This window comes from Pelophylax lessonae (assembly GCF_965119305.1).
Source record: "Pelophylax lessonae genome assembly, chromosome: 13".
NCBI lineage: Eukaryota > Metazoa > Chordata > Amphibia > Anura > Ranidae > Pelophylax > Pelophylax lessonae.
This window is the reverse complement of record NC_138780.1, coordinates 19,164,322-19,181,152: the sequence shown is the minus strand read 5'-3', so window position 1 is coordinate 19,181,152 and position 16,831 is coordinate 19,164,322. Positions and strand designations below refer to the sequence as shown.

Here is a 16,831-nt window from a genome sequence, read left to right as displayed (position 1 = left end):
CAGTGACCGCAATAAAAGTATTAAAAAAATAAAAATAAAAACATTTAAAAGGACAGTGTAAAAATAAAAACTTTAAATGTGCATAATATCGGCCTGAAGGGTGGCTGGAAAATCGGTATCGGCCCTGAAAAAAAAAACAATATCAGTCGATCCCTAATTTGTACATATATACACAACACATGGTATCCCTTTTTTTATATATTTTTTTGTATGTTTAGGTACTATTTTTTTTTTTATATGTTTAGGTACTATTTATATACTCCCATATATTTCCCACCGATGCTGCACACATTTTACCTTTCATGTGTGCTGTATTGTTGTGCCTATTTTTGTACTTTCTATTTTATCCAAGACAAGAATAAAGTGGAGGTGTCAGAAGGAAAGTGCCAGGCTGATTGTTGTCTGGAAAAAGTTCTCACATTCAGTAAAAAGTCATCACATTTTGGTGGTTGTAAAGGGCCCCTTCTTCAAATGAATAAGCACATGGTGTGAAACGCGTCTGCTATCCAGTTTGTCTTGTGTTCCTGTCGGATGTTGAACTTTTGATTTGAAGAATAAACTCAAGTTTCCAAGTTCCTGGGTCTGGAAGTTTTCCCGCTTTCTTTTCTATTTACATAGGTCAAAATCCTCCCCTTCCTCTAAGGAGATTTGACCTGAACCCTTGGCCTCCTTTAATCCTTTGAGATAACCCTTGCTTCGGTAAAGTCACACCTCCTCACAAGTCATCAAAAGGGAGATACTCCTTGACCCTTTGGAGGTCCCTGGGTCCTCCTTCATCTCAAAATGTAGAGGACAAGGATCTGGAGGAGGCCAAGGGATCAGGTTAAAGCTCCTTAGAGGAAGAGGAGGATTTAGACCTAGCCAGTGAGGCCGATGGAAAAGCAGGCCTGCCATCCTGGCGGATTCCTAGAAACAAAGTTACCGGTAAGTCAAACTGGGAAATTTCTTGAACACAATCAGTCAGTTGGGTACTTTACTCTTGACATTTGTGGCCTCATTTAAAACCAGAGCTGAGTCAAGAATTTCACTCCAGATGAACACTCAGTTGGGAGATCCATTGCTCAACACACCTCTATCTTCCTATTAAACAGTAAATTCTACTTGAATCTCCAGGATTAAACCCGAAAGAGTGAAATATGTCAAGGGGGGCTATCTCCAAATAGGGACTTGCTACATGAGTCGTATGGCTAAATAAATCCATTAAAACCAGCCACGGCATTAGTGTGCTGCCTTTCCTTCTCAACATATGTACTTTGAGCATAGATTGAGATGTTTGAGGCTTGGAGGGATGGGTTCCCTAGTAAGCTTTTGATTTAGCCTGAATTGTTGCAGTTGAAGATGTCACTAAATAGAAAAAAAAAAAAAAGTGACCGACAACCATGAGGGCTAAAGTGGAACAACAGCTAAGGGAAATACTGGCTTTTTGCCTTTGCCACCTTCAGGAACAAGTCTACAGGGTCTAGTTGTAAATCAGTAGAGTCGTTATTGCTGCCAGTGTTTCTAGCTTAGAGACTTTCCCTTGCTGCCGTTGTCATGAAGACAGGAAGTCAGCAGAATCAATAAGGTCAAATAACCAACGTGAGAGATTTCCCCTTATTTCTTGTGTAGCACACCCCCGAAAGAGCCGCTGATTCCTTCCCCAAACTCTAGTGCATGGGTGTCCAACCTTTTGGCTTCTCTGCGCCACAGTGAGTGTAGAGAAATTTTCTCAGGCCGCATATAAAATATTTACTATAGTTAAGGTATATAAGTATTAAAATGCCGCCGTGCCCTTCCTACGCCGCCACGCCCCCCGCACTAATTTAACACAACTAGAGGATGATCAAATGAAATGGAATCAGTATACAGAGGTTAACTTCTGAGAGATATAAAAGAACACTCTAACCACCATGGTTGGACATGCCTGCTCTAGTGCAAACACAGCCAGGCACACATCATTTCCTTTTCTCTCCAACTCAAGAATGGTCTAGAGCAGTGATGGCGAGCCTTGGCACTCCAGATGTTTTGGAACTACATTTCCCATGATGCTCATGTACTCTGGAATGTAGTTGAGCATCATGGGAAATGTAGCTACAAAACATCTGGGGTGCCAAGGTTCACCATCACTGGTCTAGGGGGTGTCTTTTATATTTTTATTGCAGATTTAAACTTGGATGGGGTGAGGGGGAGCATAGGATATCCCAAGAAACTGAATTATCTGAGGACACTTCTCTTCCCACTGATCTAGCAACGAGTTCCCATGAGATTCACTACTAATAGGCGGAGTATTGCCTAGGACCTCCTTTTGAAGAACTGAAAACTGCACACAGTCACTAAGGCACAGAACTTAGGTCGGTATTCACAATACCAATGGATTATCTGTTTCCTCCTTCTGATATCCACCCTTTACTCTTTGTAAAAAGAGTCTTCGTCGAGCGGTGAAAAGAATCCACATGCCAAAAAGAACGCCATTCCCTCCATAGGCTCCATTGCTGTGTCTCCTTAAGATGATGTCACGGCAGTAGAGGCGGCGCAACTACAGAGTAATCCTGCCCACTACTTATCAGTACTATAAACAGTGGAAAAGCAAACCGAGCCTAGTAGAGACTATACAGTACCGAATGGTACCGACTCGTAGCACGCAGTGGAAAAGGATACAGAGCCAAGCAGGGCCGAGTGGAGCCCAGCCGGTACTTGTAGTGGAAAAGTGCCAATAGACTTACAATATCACAGGACAGCTGGACGCTCTCTCCCTAACTTCCACTGGGTACTTTCAGTGAGCTCTCCAAACCACAGAAATCCCAGACCAGACTTTGGAAATAGGCCAACCAGCTAAGCTACAGCTTCGATCTTGATGACCTTCAAGCAGCATTTTAAACAGGGAATTCCTCTTGCGGGACTGGACCCAAGACCCACACCCTTCTGCTCTATAGCCTCAGACTATTTATGGGCAGGAACTTACTGGACACGCTTTACCAAGTATTGGCTGGATCCCCATAAATATTCAAGCTGACCCTTTGTCTTTCCTCCTTATGTGATTCTAGTACCCTCTAGAATACAGGGATTAAAAAATCAAACCAGCAGCCTGAGAAACGTTGAGCGGACTAAAGACTGATCAACCACTGCCCAACTGACTACAGAGAAACTAAACTAAATTTGCCTAGCATCTTAACCTAACTAGGTGGGCACTACACTTGTGGGGCCAATGGGACAGGAAGACAATCAAAATCCTTCCAGTAGAGACACAGGCAGTAATGAAAGGCTAAAAGGGGCTCCAAATCGTCTGCACTAAAACTAAACAAAAACAGTATGACTGGTGCTCTGCTTTAAGCAAGGGGCCTTCTCTGACTGATAAACCCCTTTAACCACTTAAGCCCCGGAAGATTTTACCCCCTTCCTGGCCAGGGCTTTTTGATTTGGCACTGCGTGACTTTAACGGACAATTGCGCGGTCGTGCGATGCTGTACCTAAACGAATTTGACGTCCTTTTTTTCCCACAAACAGAGCTTTTTTTGGGTGGTATTTGATCACCTGTGCGATTTTTACTTTTTGCGCTATAAACAAAAAAAGAGCGTCAATTTTGCAAAAATAACAATATTTTTCACATTTTTTTATATGAAATTCCCCCAAAAAAATGTAAAAATCTAAATTTTTTAACATTTTTGGCCAATTTGTTTTCTGCTACATATGTTTGGTAAAAAAATCGCAAAAAGCGTATTTTGATTCGTTTGCGCAAAAGTTATTGCGTTTACTAACAAAGGGAAAGATTTTTGTCATTTTTTGGTGGTTTTTTTTTTTAACGAGTAATGGCGACTATCTGCGATTTTTTTTTTTTTGCAGGACTGCGACATTGTGGCGGACAGATCGGACCCTTGACTGACATTTTTGACACTTTTGGGGTTACCAGTGACATTACTGCAGTAATCAGTGCTATACATATGCACTGTTACTGCAAAATTACACTGGCAGGGAAGGGGTTAACTTTATTGGGGAAGGAGGGGTTTAGTGTGTCCCTAGGGGCGTGCTTCTTACTGTGATTGGACATGGCTACTGGTGTAGGAACAGAGATCAACGGTCCTACATAGTAGAACCGTATGATCACCATTCCTACACTGGGGAGAATGACAGGCGGCTTGTTTACATCAGCTGCCTGCCTTTCTCTCTTCACGGCGGAAGATCGCGAGTGACCGGTGGACATCGGGTCCGCCAGTCACACGCACGGACTTCCCAGGGAACGAGCCGGGCGGGTGCGCGCCTCCGCGGGCGCGCGCTCGCCCGCTATTGGCTCACAAGGAAGTGACAGGCTAGTGACGTACCAGTACGTCACTTTGCCTGGCCGGGGCTGACCGCCGCAGTATATGTACTTGCGGCGGTCGGCAACCGGTTAATTTTTAAGCTCCATTTAATCGAGCATGATGAATACTTTGCTCCAAACAGTTAGCAACTAACTTCATATAGTATGAAATGAATTCATTGACTCACAGCTTTCAGTCCTCTGGAGTTCTGTGATTCATTAGCAATTGGTATAAGCTAGAATCTCTAAATTATGTATAAACTACTAAATAATTTAATTCCCTTGTCTGCACTGGTGAAATATAGGAATACTGATCTTTCTCCAATAAAAGAACATTTCTGAATGCTTTTCTGGCGAGGCAAAATCTACGGGTATGTCTTTGATGAATGCAATGTTGTTACCTCAAACTCGGGGTCTTAGTCATCTCTAGAGTGAGTCTATGTTCTTGAAGAAAGGCTGCAAGTGTTCAAAAAGGAACTCATAACGCGTATTCGGAAAAAAAAGAAGTATCCATTCTGACGAAGGGGTACCTTTTATTTGCCGTAATGTGATTTGTAGCTTACACACTATAAAGTTTTAGAGTCGGTTCACACTAATGCGACTTGTCAGGTCACTTGTCAGCCTCACAAGTTGCGCTCCCTCGCGGTCCATTGACCGCTACAGGACCCGTTCTAATAGGAGCGACACAAGTCGCTCCGACTTAGAAAAAGGGTCCTGTACTACTTCGGGGCGACCTCGGAGCGACTTGCATAGACTTCCATTATGTGAAGTCCCTGCAAGTCGCTCCGAAGTCGTGGTGCATGGTAATGCACAAGTCGCCCCCGAAGTAGTAAGGAGTTGTTTCGCCCCAGTGTGAACCGACTCTAAAAATTAAACAAAAAGGGTAGTAAGTTGGGTGCTTGACGATGGAGGCATGTATGCCCCTGCCAGTCATCCACCTTAACTGCTCAGTGGTCACCAACCCCCCCTCTGCCAATCCTTCCACTGGTTTCGGATCACCAAATTAATAAAACTCAAAATACAACATACAAAACTATCCAGGACTCTGCCCCAAGCTACATTACCAACTTTGTCCCAAAGCAATCCACAAACCATCCTCTCCACACCTACAAAGATCTCCTGCTCTCTAGCTCCCTCGTCATTTCTTCCCATGCTCACCTTCATAATTACTCAAGAGCTTTTCCCATCCTCTAGAGCCTTCCTAGACTTCCTGCTCTCTAGCTTCATCATCACCTTTTCCCATGCTCACCTTCATAATTACTCAATAATTACTCAAGAGCTTTTCCCATCCTCTAGAGCCTTCCTAGACTTCCTGCTCTCTAGCTCCATCATCACCTTTTCCCATGCTCACCTTCATAATTACTCAATAATTACTCAAGAGCTTTCCCATCCTCTAGAGCCTTCCTAGACTTCCTGCTCTCTAGCTCCATCATCACCTTTTCCCATGCTCACCTTCATAATTACTCAATAATTACTCAAGAGCTTTTCCCATCCTCTAGAGCAAGGATCCTCAAACTACAGCCCTCCAGCTGTTGCGGAACTACACGTCCCATGAGGCATTGTAAAACTCTGACATGCACAGACATGACTAGGCATGATGGGAATTGTAGTTCCTGAACAGCTGGAGGGCCATAGTTTGAGGACCCTTGCTCTAGAACCTTCCTAGACTTCCTGCTCTCTAGCAACTCGGTCACCTCCTGAAATGCTTGCCTCCAAGACTTTTCTCTAGAGCCTCTGCCATCTTCTGGGTCCTCTCAAGATGTCCTTCTTTCTAGCACCCTCATCACCTCCTCCCATGCTTGCCTTCAGAAATTCTTCAGATCTTCTCCCCTCCTCTGGAACCTTCCAATACCTCCTGCTCTCAAGCTCCCTGGTCATCTCCTCCCATGCTTGCCTCCAAGACTACTCCAGAGCCTCTTTCGTCCTCTGGACCCTCTCAAGACTTCCTTCTCTCCACCTCCCTCATCACCACCTCCTATTCTTCCCTCCAGAACTCTTCAGATCTTTTTCCATCCTCTGGAGTCTTCCAATACCTCCCGCTCTCAAGCTCCCTGGTCACCTCCTCCTATGCTTGCCTCCAAGACTACTCCAAGGCCTCTTCCGTCCTTTGGATCCTCTCAAGACTTCCTTCTCTCCACCTCCCTCATCACCATGTCCCATTCTTGCCTCCAGAATTCTTCAGATCTTCTCCCATCCTCTGGAGTCGCCCAAGACTTTCTGCTCTCTATCTCCATCCATACTTCCTCCCATGCTAGCCGCCAGGACTTCTCCAGAGCCTCCTCTGTACTCTGGTGCCTCCCAGGGCCTTTTTTTCTCTATCTCCCTCATGATCTTTTCCCATGCTCACTTCCAGGACTTCTCCAGAGCCTCTCCTATCCTCTGGAATCTGCTACCTCAATCTGTCAGGCTCTCGCTGATCCTGGCCCCCTTTAGTGGTTCCCTGAAAACTCATCTCTTTAGGGAAGCGTATCCCGCCTCTACTTAACAATTGAATTTTACTTTCTCCACCAGCCCATCTCCCCACAGTTTTTACCTTTTGTATCACTTGCCCTTCCCTTTTTAGATTGTAAGATTTTATTAACATGGTCCTCCTAATGCCTAGTATACATGAGCCAAATGTCGGGAGACCTAGGCCGGTTCAATAAAAACCGTCCGACATCAGATCCGTGTGTATGTCAGCCGGTCTGACAGAAGCCGGCCGTTTGGCTGGCTTCTGTCGAACGAGCATACTGGAAAACCAGCAGCCGACCAGTTTCCGATCAGCCATTGGCTGAGAGTGCTTACCGGAGTGTTGTGGCGGGGGGGACAACACAATAGCTCAGCGGGGGAGATTGCTGTACTAATTCTTTTTTCAAATTTGTATCTTTTGGCTGTTGATTGTGTAGTCACTTTGATTTTATTTTTACTTTCTTTTCTCGCTGTAAAAAATGAGGCTCAAAAAGGGAAATTTTTGTTGGCACGAGAGCTGATTCAGGATAGTTGGCAGGAGCGTTCATAACCCTCAGGAGCTATTTAGAGCCTGCTGGACTAAAAAAAAGTAAGCTTGATTTCGCTTACTCTGTTGACTCCAACTGAAATCTGATTTTTTGGCTGAAGTTTCAAGAAGCTATAATCTCTGTTTTGCTTATCCATAATAGGGACTAACTCTCTGCCCTATGTGACAGCACCGGGCATTCAGCACGCACACAAGCTTTGTGTGATATTTAAATAATATAATAAATAAATAAATAATAAATATAATTTTATATTATAAATCATAATAAATGTAATTAAATAATTGTTTATCCTTAATAAGGACTAACTCTCTGCCCTATGTGACAGCACCGGGCATTCAGCACGCACACAAGCTTCATGTGCTATTTAAATAATATAATAAATATAATTTTATATTATAAATCATAATAAATGTAATGAAATAATTAAATGTTTATCCTTAAAATAAGGACTAACTCTCTGCCCTATGTGACAGCACCGGGCATTCAGCACACACAAGCTTCGTGTGATATTTAAATAATATAATAAATAAATAAATAATAAATATAATTTTATATTATAAATCATAATAAATGTAATTAAATAATTAAATGTTTATCCTTAATAAGGACTAACTCTCTGCCCTATGTGACAGCACCGGGCATTCAGCACGCACAAGCTTCGTGTGATATTTAAATAATATAATAAATAAATAAATAATAAATATAATTTTATATTATAAATCATAATAAATGTAATTAAATAATTAAATTTTTATCCTTAATAAGGACTAACTCTCTGCCCTATGTGACAGCACCAGGTACTCAGCACACACAAGCTTCATGTGATATTTAAATAATATAATAAATAAATAAATAATAAATATAATTTTATATTATAAATCATAATAAATGTAATTAAATAATTAAATTTTTATCCTTAATAAGGACTAACTCTCTGCCCTATGTGACAGCACCGGGCATTCAGCACACACAAGCTTCATGTGATATTTAAATAATATAATAAATAAATAAATAATAAATATAATTTTATATTATAAATCATAATAAATGTAATTAAATAATTGTTTATCCTTAATAAGGACTAACTCTCTGCCCTATGTGACAGCATCGGGCATTCAGCACACACAAGCTTCGTGTGATATTTAAATAATATAATAAATAAATAAAAAATATAATTTTACATTATTATAAATCATAATAAATGTAATTAAATAATTAAATGTTTATCCTTAATATGGACTAACTCTCTGCCCTATGTGACAGCACCGGGCATTCAGCACACACAAGCTTCATGTGATATTTAAATAATATAATAAATAAATAAATAATAAATATAATTTTATATTATAAATCATAATAAATGTAATTAAATAATTGTTTATCCTTAATAAGGACTAACTCTCTGCCCTATGTGACAGCACCGGACATTCAGCACACACAAGCTTCGTGTGATATTTAAATATTATAATAAATTAAATAATAAATATAATTTTATATTATGAAACATAATAAATGTATTTAAATAATTAAATGTTTATCCTTAATAAGGACTAACTCTCTGCCCTATGTGACAGCACCGGGCATTCAGCACATACAAGCTTCGTGTGATATTTAAATAATATAATAAATAAATAATAAATATAATTTTATATTATAAATCATAATAAATGTAATTAAATAATTAAATGTTTATCCTTAAAATAAGGACTAACTCTCTGCCCTATGTGACAGCACCGGGCATTCAGCGCACACAACCTTCGTGTGATATTTAAATAATATAATAAATAAATAATTAAATATAATTTTATATTATAAATCATAATAAATGTAATTAAATAAATAAATAAATGCAAGTCATAATAAATGTAATTGTCACATTCCCTAAAATTTAATGAGCCATTAGATCTTGAATATATATATATATATATATATATATATATATATATAATATATATGTATATGTTTCCTGCTGATTGGTTGAGAGCGTCCAGCATAGCGTGCACATCCAGAGTACATGGCCATCTCTCAGCCGATCTGTTACAGTTTGTCCTATAAACAGGATATGTTTATCACTACTTCTACCCTCCTCCATGTATTTTATTATCCATCGTGTGTAGATCATCCGTCTCCTATCCTTCCTGTGTAGGGAAACATGGACATGGTACAAGTGGTGATAATGGCTTGTGAGGCTGATAAGTGACCTATACTGAACTGTCCGTTACATCATGTGTTATCAGGTTACATCATACACGATATTGTCCAAAGTATTGGGACGCCTGCCTTTAACCACTTTACCACCGGAGGATTTTGCTGTCTTACGTCCAGGCCACTTTTTGCGATTCGGCACTGTGCAACTTTAACTGACAATTGCGCGGTCGTGCAACGCTGTACCCAAACAAAATTGACGTCCTTTTTTTCCCACAAACAGAGCTTTCTTTTGGTGGTATTTGATTACCTCTGCGATTTTTACTTTTTGCGCTATAAACAAAAAAAGAGCGTAAATTTTGAAAAAATAACAATATTTTCACATTTTTTTATATGAAATTCCCCCCCAAAAAATGTAAAAATCCAAATTTTTTTAAATTTTTGGCCAATTTGTTTTCTGCTACATATGTTTGGTAAAAAAAAAAATCACAATAAGCGTATTTTGATTGGTTTGCGCAAAAGTTATTGCGTTTACTAACTAAGGGAAAGATTTCTGTCATTTTTGATGTTTTTTTTTTAACGAGTAATGGCGGCGATCTGCGATTTTTTTTTTTTTTTGCGGGACTGTGTCTCTGTCTCTGAATCTGTCTCTGTTTGTCACTTAGGAGATCCGCCCGCTCTGTTTACACAAGCGGGCGGATCTCCAGACTCGATTCCCCGACAATCGGGGAAGAGTGGCGGTGATCACCGCCGCTCCTCCCCTGGCCCGACTCCCGCTGTGACTGAAAACAGCGGGAGCGAGCCTCCGGTGGTGCGCGAGCGCCGCCCACAAGGGGAGGAGTCCAGCGACATAGGTCTACGTCGCTGGACGGAATCGAGCCACTTTGCCGCAGTACAGACCCAGTGACTGGTCGGCAAGTGGTTAAACACACATGAACTTTAATGGCATCCCAGTCTTAGTCCGTAGGGTTCAATATTGAGTTGTCCCACCCTTTGCAGCTATAACAGCTTCAACTCTTCTGGGAAGGCTGTCCACAAGGTTTAGGAGTGTGTATATGGGAATGTTTGACCATTCTTCCAGAAGCGCATTTGTGAGGTCAGGCACTGATGTAGACGAGAACGCCCAAAGGTGTCCCATAGGTGTTCTATCAGGTTGAGATCCGGACTCTGTGCAGACCAGTCAAGTTTCTTCAACCCAAACTCACTCATCCTTGTCTTTATGGACCTTGCTTTGTGCACTGGTCCAAAGCAAATCATTTTGTGTGTGTGTGTGGGGGGGGGGGGGTCACTCATCCATAGACAAAAAATGCCAAATAGCTCAGAAGGGGAGGAAGTGGTACTTTGAGTGATGCCAGAAATCATGTAATCAATAGGAACAATGTTATATAAAAAGTTATCAATTTATTACCATGAGTTAAAATATCCCCACAAAGTGGGTCTCAAATGACAAATGGTTAAAACAACCACATAAGCCATCAAACCCATGTAGCACATCATAGTATACAGGCAAAAAATTTGGGGGAGCATACCCATGTATTTCTAAAGCTGCTGCAGCTATGAACCAAAAGACATGTATATTAAAAAAGATAGTATGTTCCTGACAGTGCTAGTGCACAGCTGAGTACAGTCCCATTGGTTCTTGTCCAAAGCCCCAACGCGTTTTAATGTATCCAAGTCTTCTTCAGGGGAATGCTGGACAATAGGATAATACTGATATCTCTGTGTGTGGAGACCAGTGCTCAGGCAAGACTCCTAGTCATATTAAGTACAGCTTTGTGTCCCTGTGGGAGCAAGGAGACAGATGGAGCCCCAATCTAGCCCCTGTAGGAGGCAAAGCTCCACCAATGACGCTGATTAGCACACACAGGTCTAGCATACAACCACCATGCAACTTCAAACAGCATCCATGTCTTTATGGACCTTGCTTTGTGCACTGGTGTGCAGTCATGTTGGAACAGGAAGGGGCCATCCCCAAACTGTTCCCACAAAGTTGGTGTTTCATGTATTAACTTCCATAACAGTTGGGGGCATGAAATTGTCCAAAATGCCTTGGTATGCTGACGCCTTACGAATTTCCTTCATTGGAGCAAAGGGGGCCAAGCCCAACCCCTGAGAAACAACCCCACACCATAACCCCCCCTTCCCCCACCAAATTATTCGGACCAATGCAAGGTCCATAAAGACATGGATGAGCGAGTTTGGGGTGGAGGAACTTGACTGGCCTGTACCTCAACCAGATAGAACACCTTTGGGATGAATTAAAGTTAAAGCGGAGTTCCAGCCTTTTCACTCACCTGTCCAACGGTCCAGCGATGCGGCCGCCCGAAGCCTCGATCCTCTCCCTCTGGTCTCGGCGGCGCCGGCATCACTGCTGTGGGCACCCGACTGTGACAGTTTGCGGCTTCACAGCCGGGTACCCACTGCGCATGTGCGAGACGCGCTGCGCGTCTTGATTGGCCGGCAATCTTCTGGGACCTCTGACATGTCCCAGAAGATTGCAGGGAGGGAGGGAGAGAGGAGAACTTCCGTTCAGGGCGCCGCGGCGCTCCGAGCGGAAGTGGGAGCGGGTACCTGTCAAAACTAGCTCCCCCCCCAAAAAAATGACATGCCAAATGTGGCATGTCAGGGGGTTAGAATACCTAAATCGGAAGTTCCACTTTTGGGTGGAACTCCGCTTTAAGATTGCGAGCCAGGCCTTCGCGTCCAACATCAGTGCCTGACCTCACAAATGCACTTCTGGAAGAATGGTCAAACATTCCCATAGACACTCCTAAACCTTGTGGACAGCCTTCCCAGAAGAGTTGAAGCTGTTATAGCTGCAAAGGGTGGGCCAACTCAATATTGAACCCTACGGACTAAGACTGGGATGCCATTAAAGTTCATGTGAGTGAAAAGGCCGGTGTCCTAATACTTTTGCCAACATAGTGTATGTGTCTGTCCATTATGTGAAACAATCTTTTCAATACTGATCTCCAGGCAAGTAATCATGCTGCTATTCTTGTATTTCTGCCACCCATTCCAGATAGAATAACCTAGTCCTTGACCACACTTTTACCTAGGGCAGTTAGGCTACATAGCCTGCTCAAGGGCACACCCCCCAGCCTGCTGATTGGAGAATAAAAGAGCAACATTATAGTGCTACTCCCATGGGAGCCCACAGAATTACTGTCCAGGCCTTCCCCACAGGCTTCCCCCGCAGCCAGGCACACGGGCTCATCCACACATTTCTTCAATGACCAGTCTACAGGGTGGTGTTTTGTGGTTTTTATTTTTGGAGAACTTGGACAGGTTTGAGAGTAGTATTGGGATACTCCAAAAACAAGAACTATGTACAACTGAGGACTTAGGTATTCTTCGGGAGTCGGGACAAGCTATATTAAAGTCCAGGCTTGAAACAAACAGTAGACTTCAGCTTAGTAGTAGTAGTTCGAGCCACAAGAGCAGAGTCCCTTTAGGTTGGTGATTAGGTGGACAAAGCTCTTCAGGACTGCCGGTGTCCCCTTTAAGTAGACCGACGGCTGAGTACATAGTACCAGAGGGGTAGCAAAAGCACAAAAGTCCCCAGGATCTCTCAAGTGTCTGTACTCACAAGGCCCAAGGACAGCAGTAGCCTCCATCCAACTTTCAAGCAAAACCTTCCAGACCAGATCTTCAGCAGGCAGCCACCCTCAGCTCCCTTTAGCTTCTGGATCTCAGCACACAAGCCCCTCAAGTTGCCTATCTGAGGTATCACCAACAGCAGCTTCCACTGGAAGGGCAGCATGTCCTCCAAGCTGGACTAATCCACTATGGGAAAAGACCCCAGGCTGACTGTGCTCACTTAATACTCTATGTACAGTTTACCAGCATACCATCAGAGTCTGCTTCTCTGGGATAGGCCAGGGTTGTATCCAGGGGCTGACTGGCAACTTTCGGCCCAGGGGGCAAGTACAAACCAGAGGGTAATGATTAAGCACACAGTGTAGTGTGTGAAACGTGTCTACCTTGTCACTATGGTCACGTTGGGATGTCCAGTCCATAAAACTGGATTTTGACCTCATCTGGAGTGCAGCCAATTCTTTTTCTTCATTGATTATCCACGGAGGCGAGCCGGGGCGTGCACCGGTGTGTGTCATCAGGCTTTCATACCACCTTGAGCAGTGAATTCCTTTTCTTTGATTACAAACCAGAGGCCCATGGTGCAGCAACTCAGTCCCCCTCCCACTATCCTTCTTCCTGGCCTCCTGAACCCCATTCCAGGCTGAAGCTCTACTCCAGGTACTCTCTATTCACCGACCAAATCAGAGTTCCTGACCTGGCCAGAAGAAGGCGGTTGGGGGGAGCTGGGACAGCTCAGTTGGGGCTGGCTGGGGGAGGAGAGTGGGGCATGGAACCAGCCTCTGCTCAGACACAGTTTACACCATCCATGCTGGGGGGGCCTGCGCTCTGTCCTTGTCTTCAACCCACACTTAGTAGGTCAGCAGCAGGGACCTTTTACTTCTCTTCAACAGCAATCCTTTAGGCATGTCTTTGTTAGAAGTGGTGCAGCCTTTTTATGGGGCATCAGAGAATTGCCCCCGTGCCCCCTGGCCCAGTCCACCCCTGGTTGTATCAATATTCAATCAACAAGAACCCATACACATATTAGACTCCAACATGTACATGAGGGTATACTTCACCAGTCATTGGCACTGATCCTGAGTCCAATCCCTACTTGTAACAGTTTGTATGTTTGCATGAAATTTTATCCTGGTACCACTGTTTGGCGGATATATAGCAGATTCCATATAGCGGATATATAAAGAATTCCCTTCTTTACAGTTTGGAATCTGCTATGTATCAATATTCATGCTGCCATCTGTTTGCATAGCTCCACACCTATCATCCAGAAACTTCTCAAGTTCCCTGGATACAGAGGAAGCTTAAGACCAGAGTGGCAGCAGCTGAACACACAGAGTAGGCCTGACTAGCAGATTACAGCTTCACTGACTACAGTGAGCAGAATATGCTTTTACCTACCAAACCAATAGAGCCACTATAGTGTGGCAACGCAACCAATTCCTAGCACCTACAGTGCATTGCGAAAGTATTCGGCCCCCTTGAACTTTTCGACCTTTTGCCACATTTCAGGCTTCAAACATAAAGATATAAAAAACTGTAATTTTTTTTTTTTTTGAACAATCAACAAGTGGGACACAATCATGAAGTGGAACAAAATTTATTGGATATTTCAAACTTTGTTAACAAATAAAAAACTGAAAAATTGGACGTGCAAAAGTATTCAGCCCCTTTACTTTCAGTGCAGCAAACTCTCTCCAGAAGTTCAGTGAGGATCTCTGAATGATCCAATGTTGACCTAAATGACTAATGATGATAAATAGAATCCACCTGTGTGTAATCAAGTCTCTGTATAAATGCACCTGCACTGTGATAGTCTCAGAGGTCCGTTTAAAGCGCAGAGAGCATCATGAAGAACAAGGAACACACCAGGCAGGTCCGAGATACTGTCGTGGAGAAGTTTAAAGCCGGATTTGGATACAAAAAGATTTCCCAAGCTTTAAACCTCCCAAGAGCACTGTGCAAGCGATAATATTGAAATGGAAGGAGTATCAGACCACTGCAAATCTACGAAGACCTGGCCGTCCCTCTAAACTTTCAGCTCATACAAGGAGAAGACTGATCAGAGATGCAGCCAAGAGGCCCATGATCACTCTGGATGAACTGCAGAGATCTACAGCTGAGGTGGGAGACTCTGTCCATAGGACAACAATCAGTCGTATACTGCACAAATCTGGCCTTTATGGAAGAGTGGCAAGAAGAAAGCCATTTCTTAAAGATATCCATAAAAAGTGTAGTTTAAAGTTTGCCACAAGCCACCTGGGAGACACCAAACATGTGGAAGAAGGTGCTCTGGTCAGATGAAACCAAAATCAAACTTTTTGGCAACAATGCAAAACGTTATGTTTGGTGTAAAAGCAACACAGCTCATCACCCTGAACACACCATCCCCCACTGTCAAACATGGTGGTGGCAGCATCATGGTTTGGGCCTGCTTTTCTTCAGCAGGGAAAGGGAAGATGGTTAAAATTGATGGGAAGATGGATGGAGCCAAATACAGGACCATTCTGGAAGAAAACCTGATGGAGTCTGCAAAAGACCTGAGACTGGGACGGAGATTTGTCTTCCAACAAGACAATGATCCAAAACATAAAGCAAAATCTACAATGGAATGGTTCACAAATAAACATATCCAGGTGTTAGAATGGTCAAGTCAAAGTCCAGACCTGAATCCAATCGAGAATCTGTGGAAAGAACTGAAAACCCCTGTTCACAAACGCTCTCCATCCAACCTCACTGAGCTTGAGCTGTTTTGCAAGGAGGAATGGGCAAAAATTTCAGTCTATTGATGTGCAAAACTGATAGAGACATACCCCAAGCGACTTACAGCTGTAATCAAAGCAAAAGGTGGCGCTACAAAGTATTAACTTAAGGGGGCTGAATAATTTTGCACGGCCAATTTTTCAGTTTTTTATTTGTTAAAAAAGTTTGAAATATCCAATAAATTTCGTTCCACTTCATGATTGCGTCCCACTTGTTGTTGATTCTTCCCCAAAAATTACAGTTTTATATCTTTACGTTTGAAGCCTGAAATATGGCAAAAGGACGCAAAGTTCAAGGGGGCCGAATAGTTTCGCAATGCACTGTATATGGGAGGGTGCTACAGAATGTATTCAGCTGTGGGTTTGGTATTTTTTGTTTCTGAGGATGGTGGCACCTTTTGGAGAGATTTACAATGTACTTGCCATTTAGCACTCTTAATAAGTTCACTACAATATTGACACCATTTTCTGTTTCTTATGAAAAAGCCTTCAGTGGTTTCCCATTCTTATCTCTCTGTCTGACGGTTTCCTGTGTCTGCAGCGGTCACTTCGGCGAGGTGAGGAAATGCAAAGAGAAGAGTACGGGGTGTCTGTACGCGGGAAAATTCATAAAGACCCGCAAATGTAAAGGGAGCCGCCTGGGCCAGGATCGCGATCAGATTGAGAGAGAAGTCTTCATCCTCCAGCAACTCGAACACCCCAATTGCATGAAGCTGTATGATGTCTTCGCCAGCAAGGCCGAGATGGTGCTCATTCTGGAACTGTGAGTACTGCCCACTGTCCTAGACGTGTTTCTTGTTTCTCCTCCCACCACATATGTTACAATCTGATTGTACAATCTCCTTTAGACCTGCAGTAAGTATTTAGTGTAAGAGCCTGCCTGATTGGAAAGATTAGGTATGTCTCTATTTGATAGTTTTTTTGTAGATATTAAGTTGATTGTAAAGAGATTGCATGGCCAGATTGTATGGTAAACCTAAGCTAGATAAACTTGAAGCAGCCATGATTGTGATCACATGACCCAGCTAAGGCGCAGAGCCTCTATAGCAGCCTTTCTC

The 16,831-nt window shown here is 42.9% G+C and overlaps 1 protein-coding gene across 2 annotated transcripts in view; it reads left to right on the top strand.

Moving 5' to 3' along the window:
• LOC309543269 (death-associated protein kinase 2-like) overlaps positions 1-16,831 on the top strand; it is a 75,577-nt gene that overhangs the window by 22,999 nt on the left and 35,747 nt on the right. For both annotated transcript variants that reach the window (XM_082242725.1, XM_082242726.1), the window contains one exon: positions 16,315-16,536. In XM_082242725.1, the coding sequence (XP_082098851.1) occupies positions 16,315-16,536 (222 nt within the window). The remainder of the gene's footprint in view (positions 1-16,314; positions 16,537-16,831) is intronic.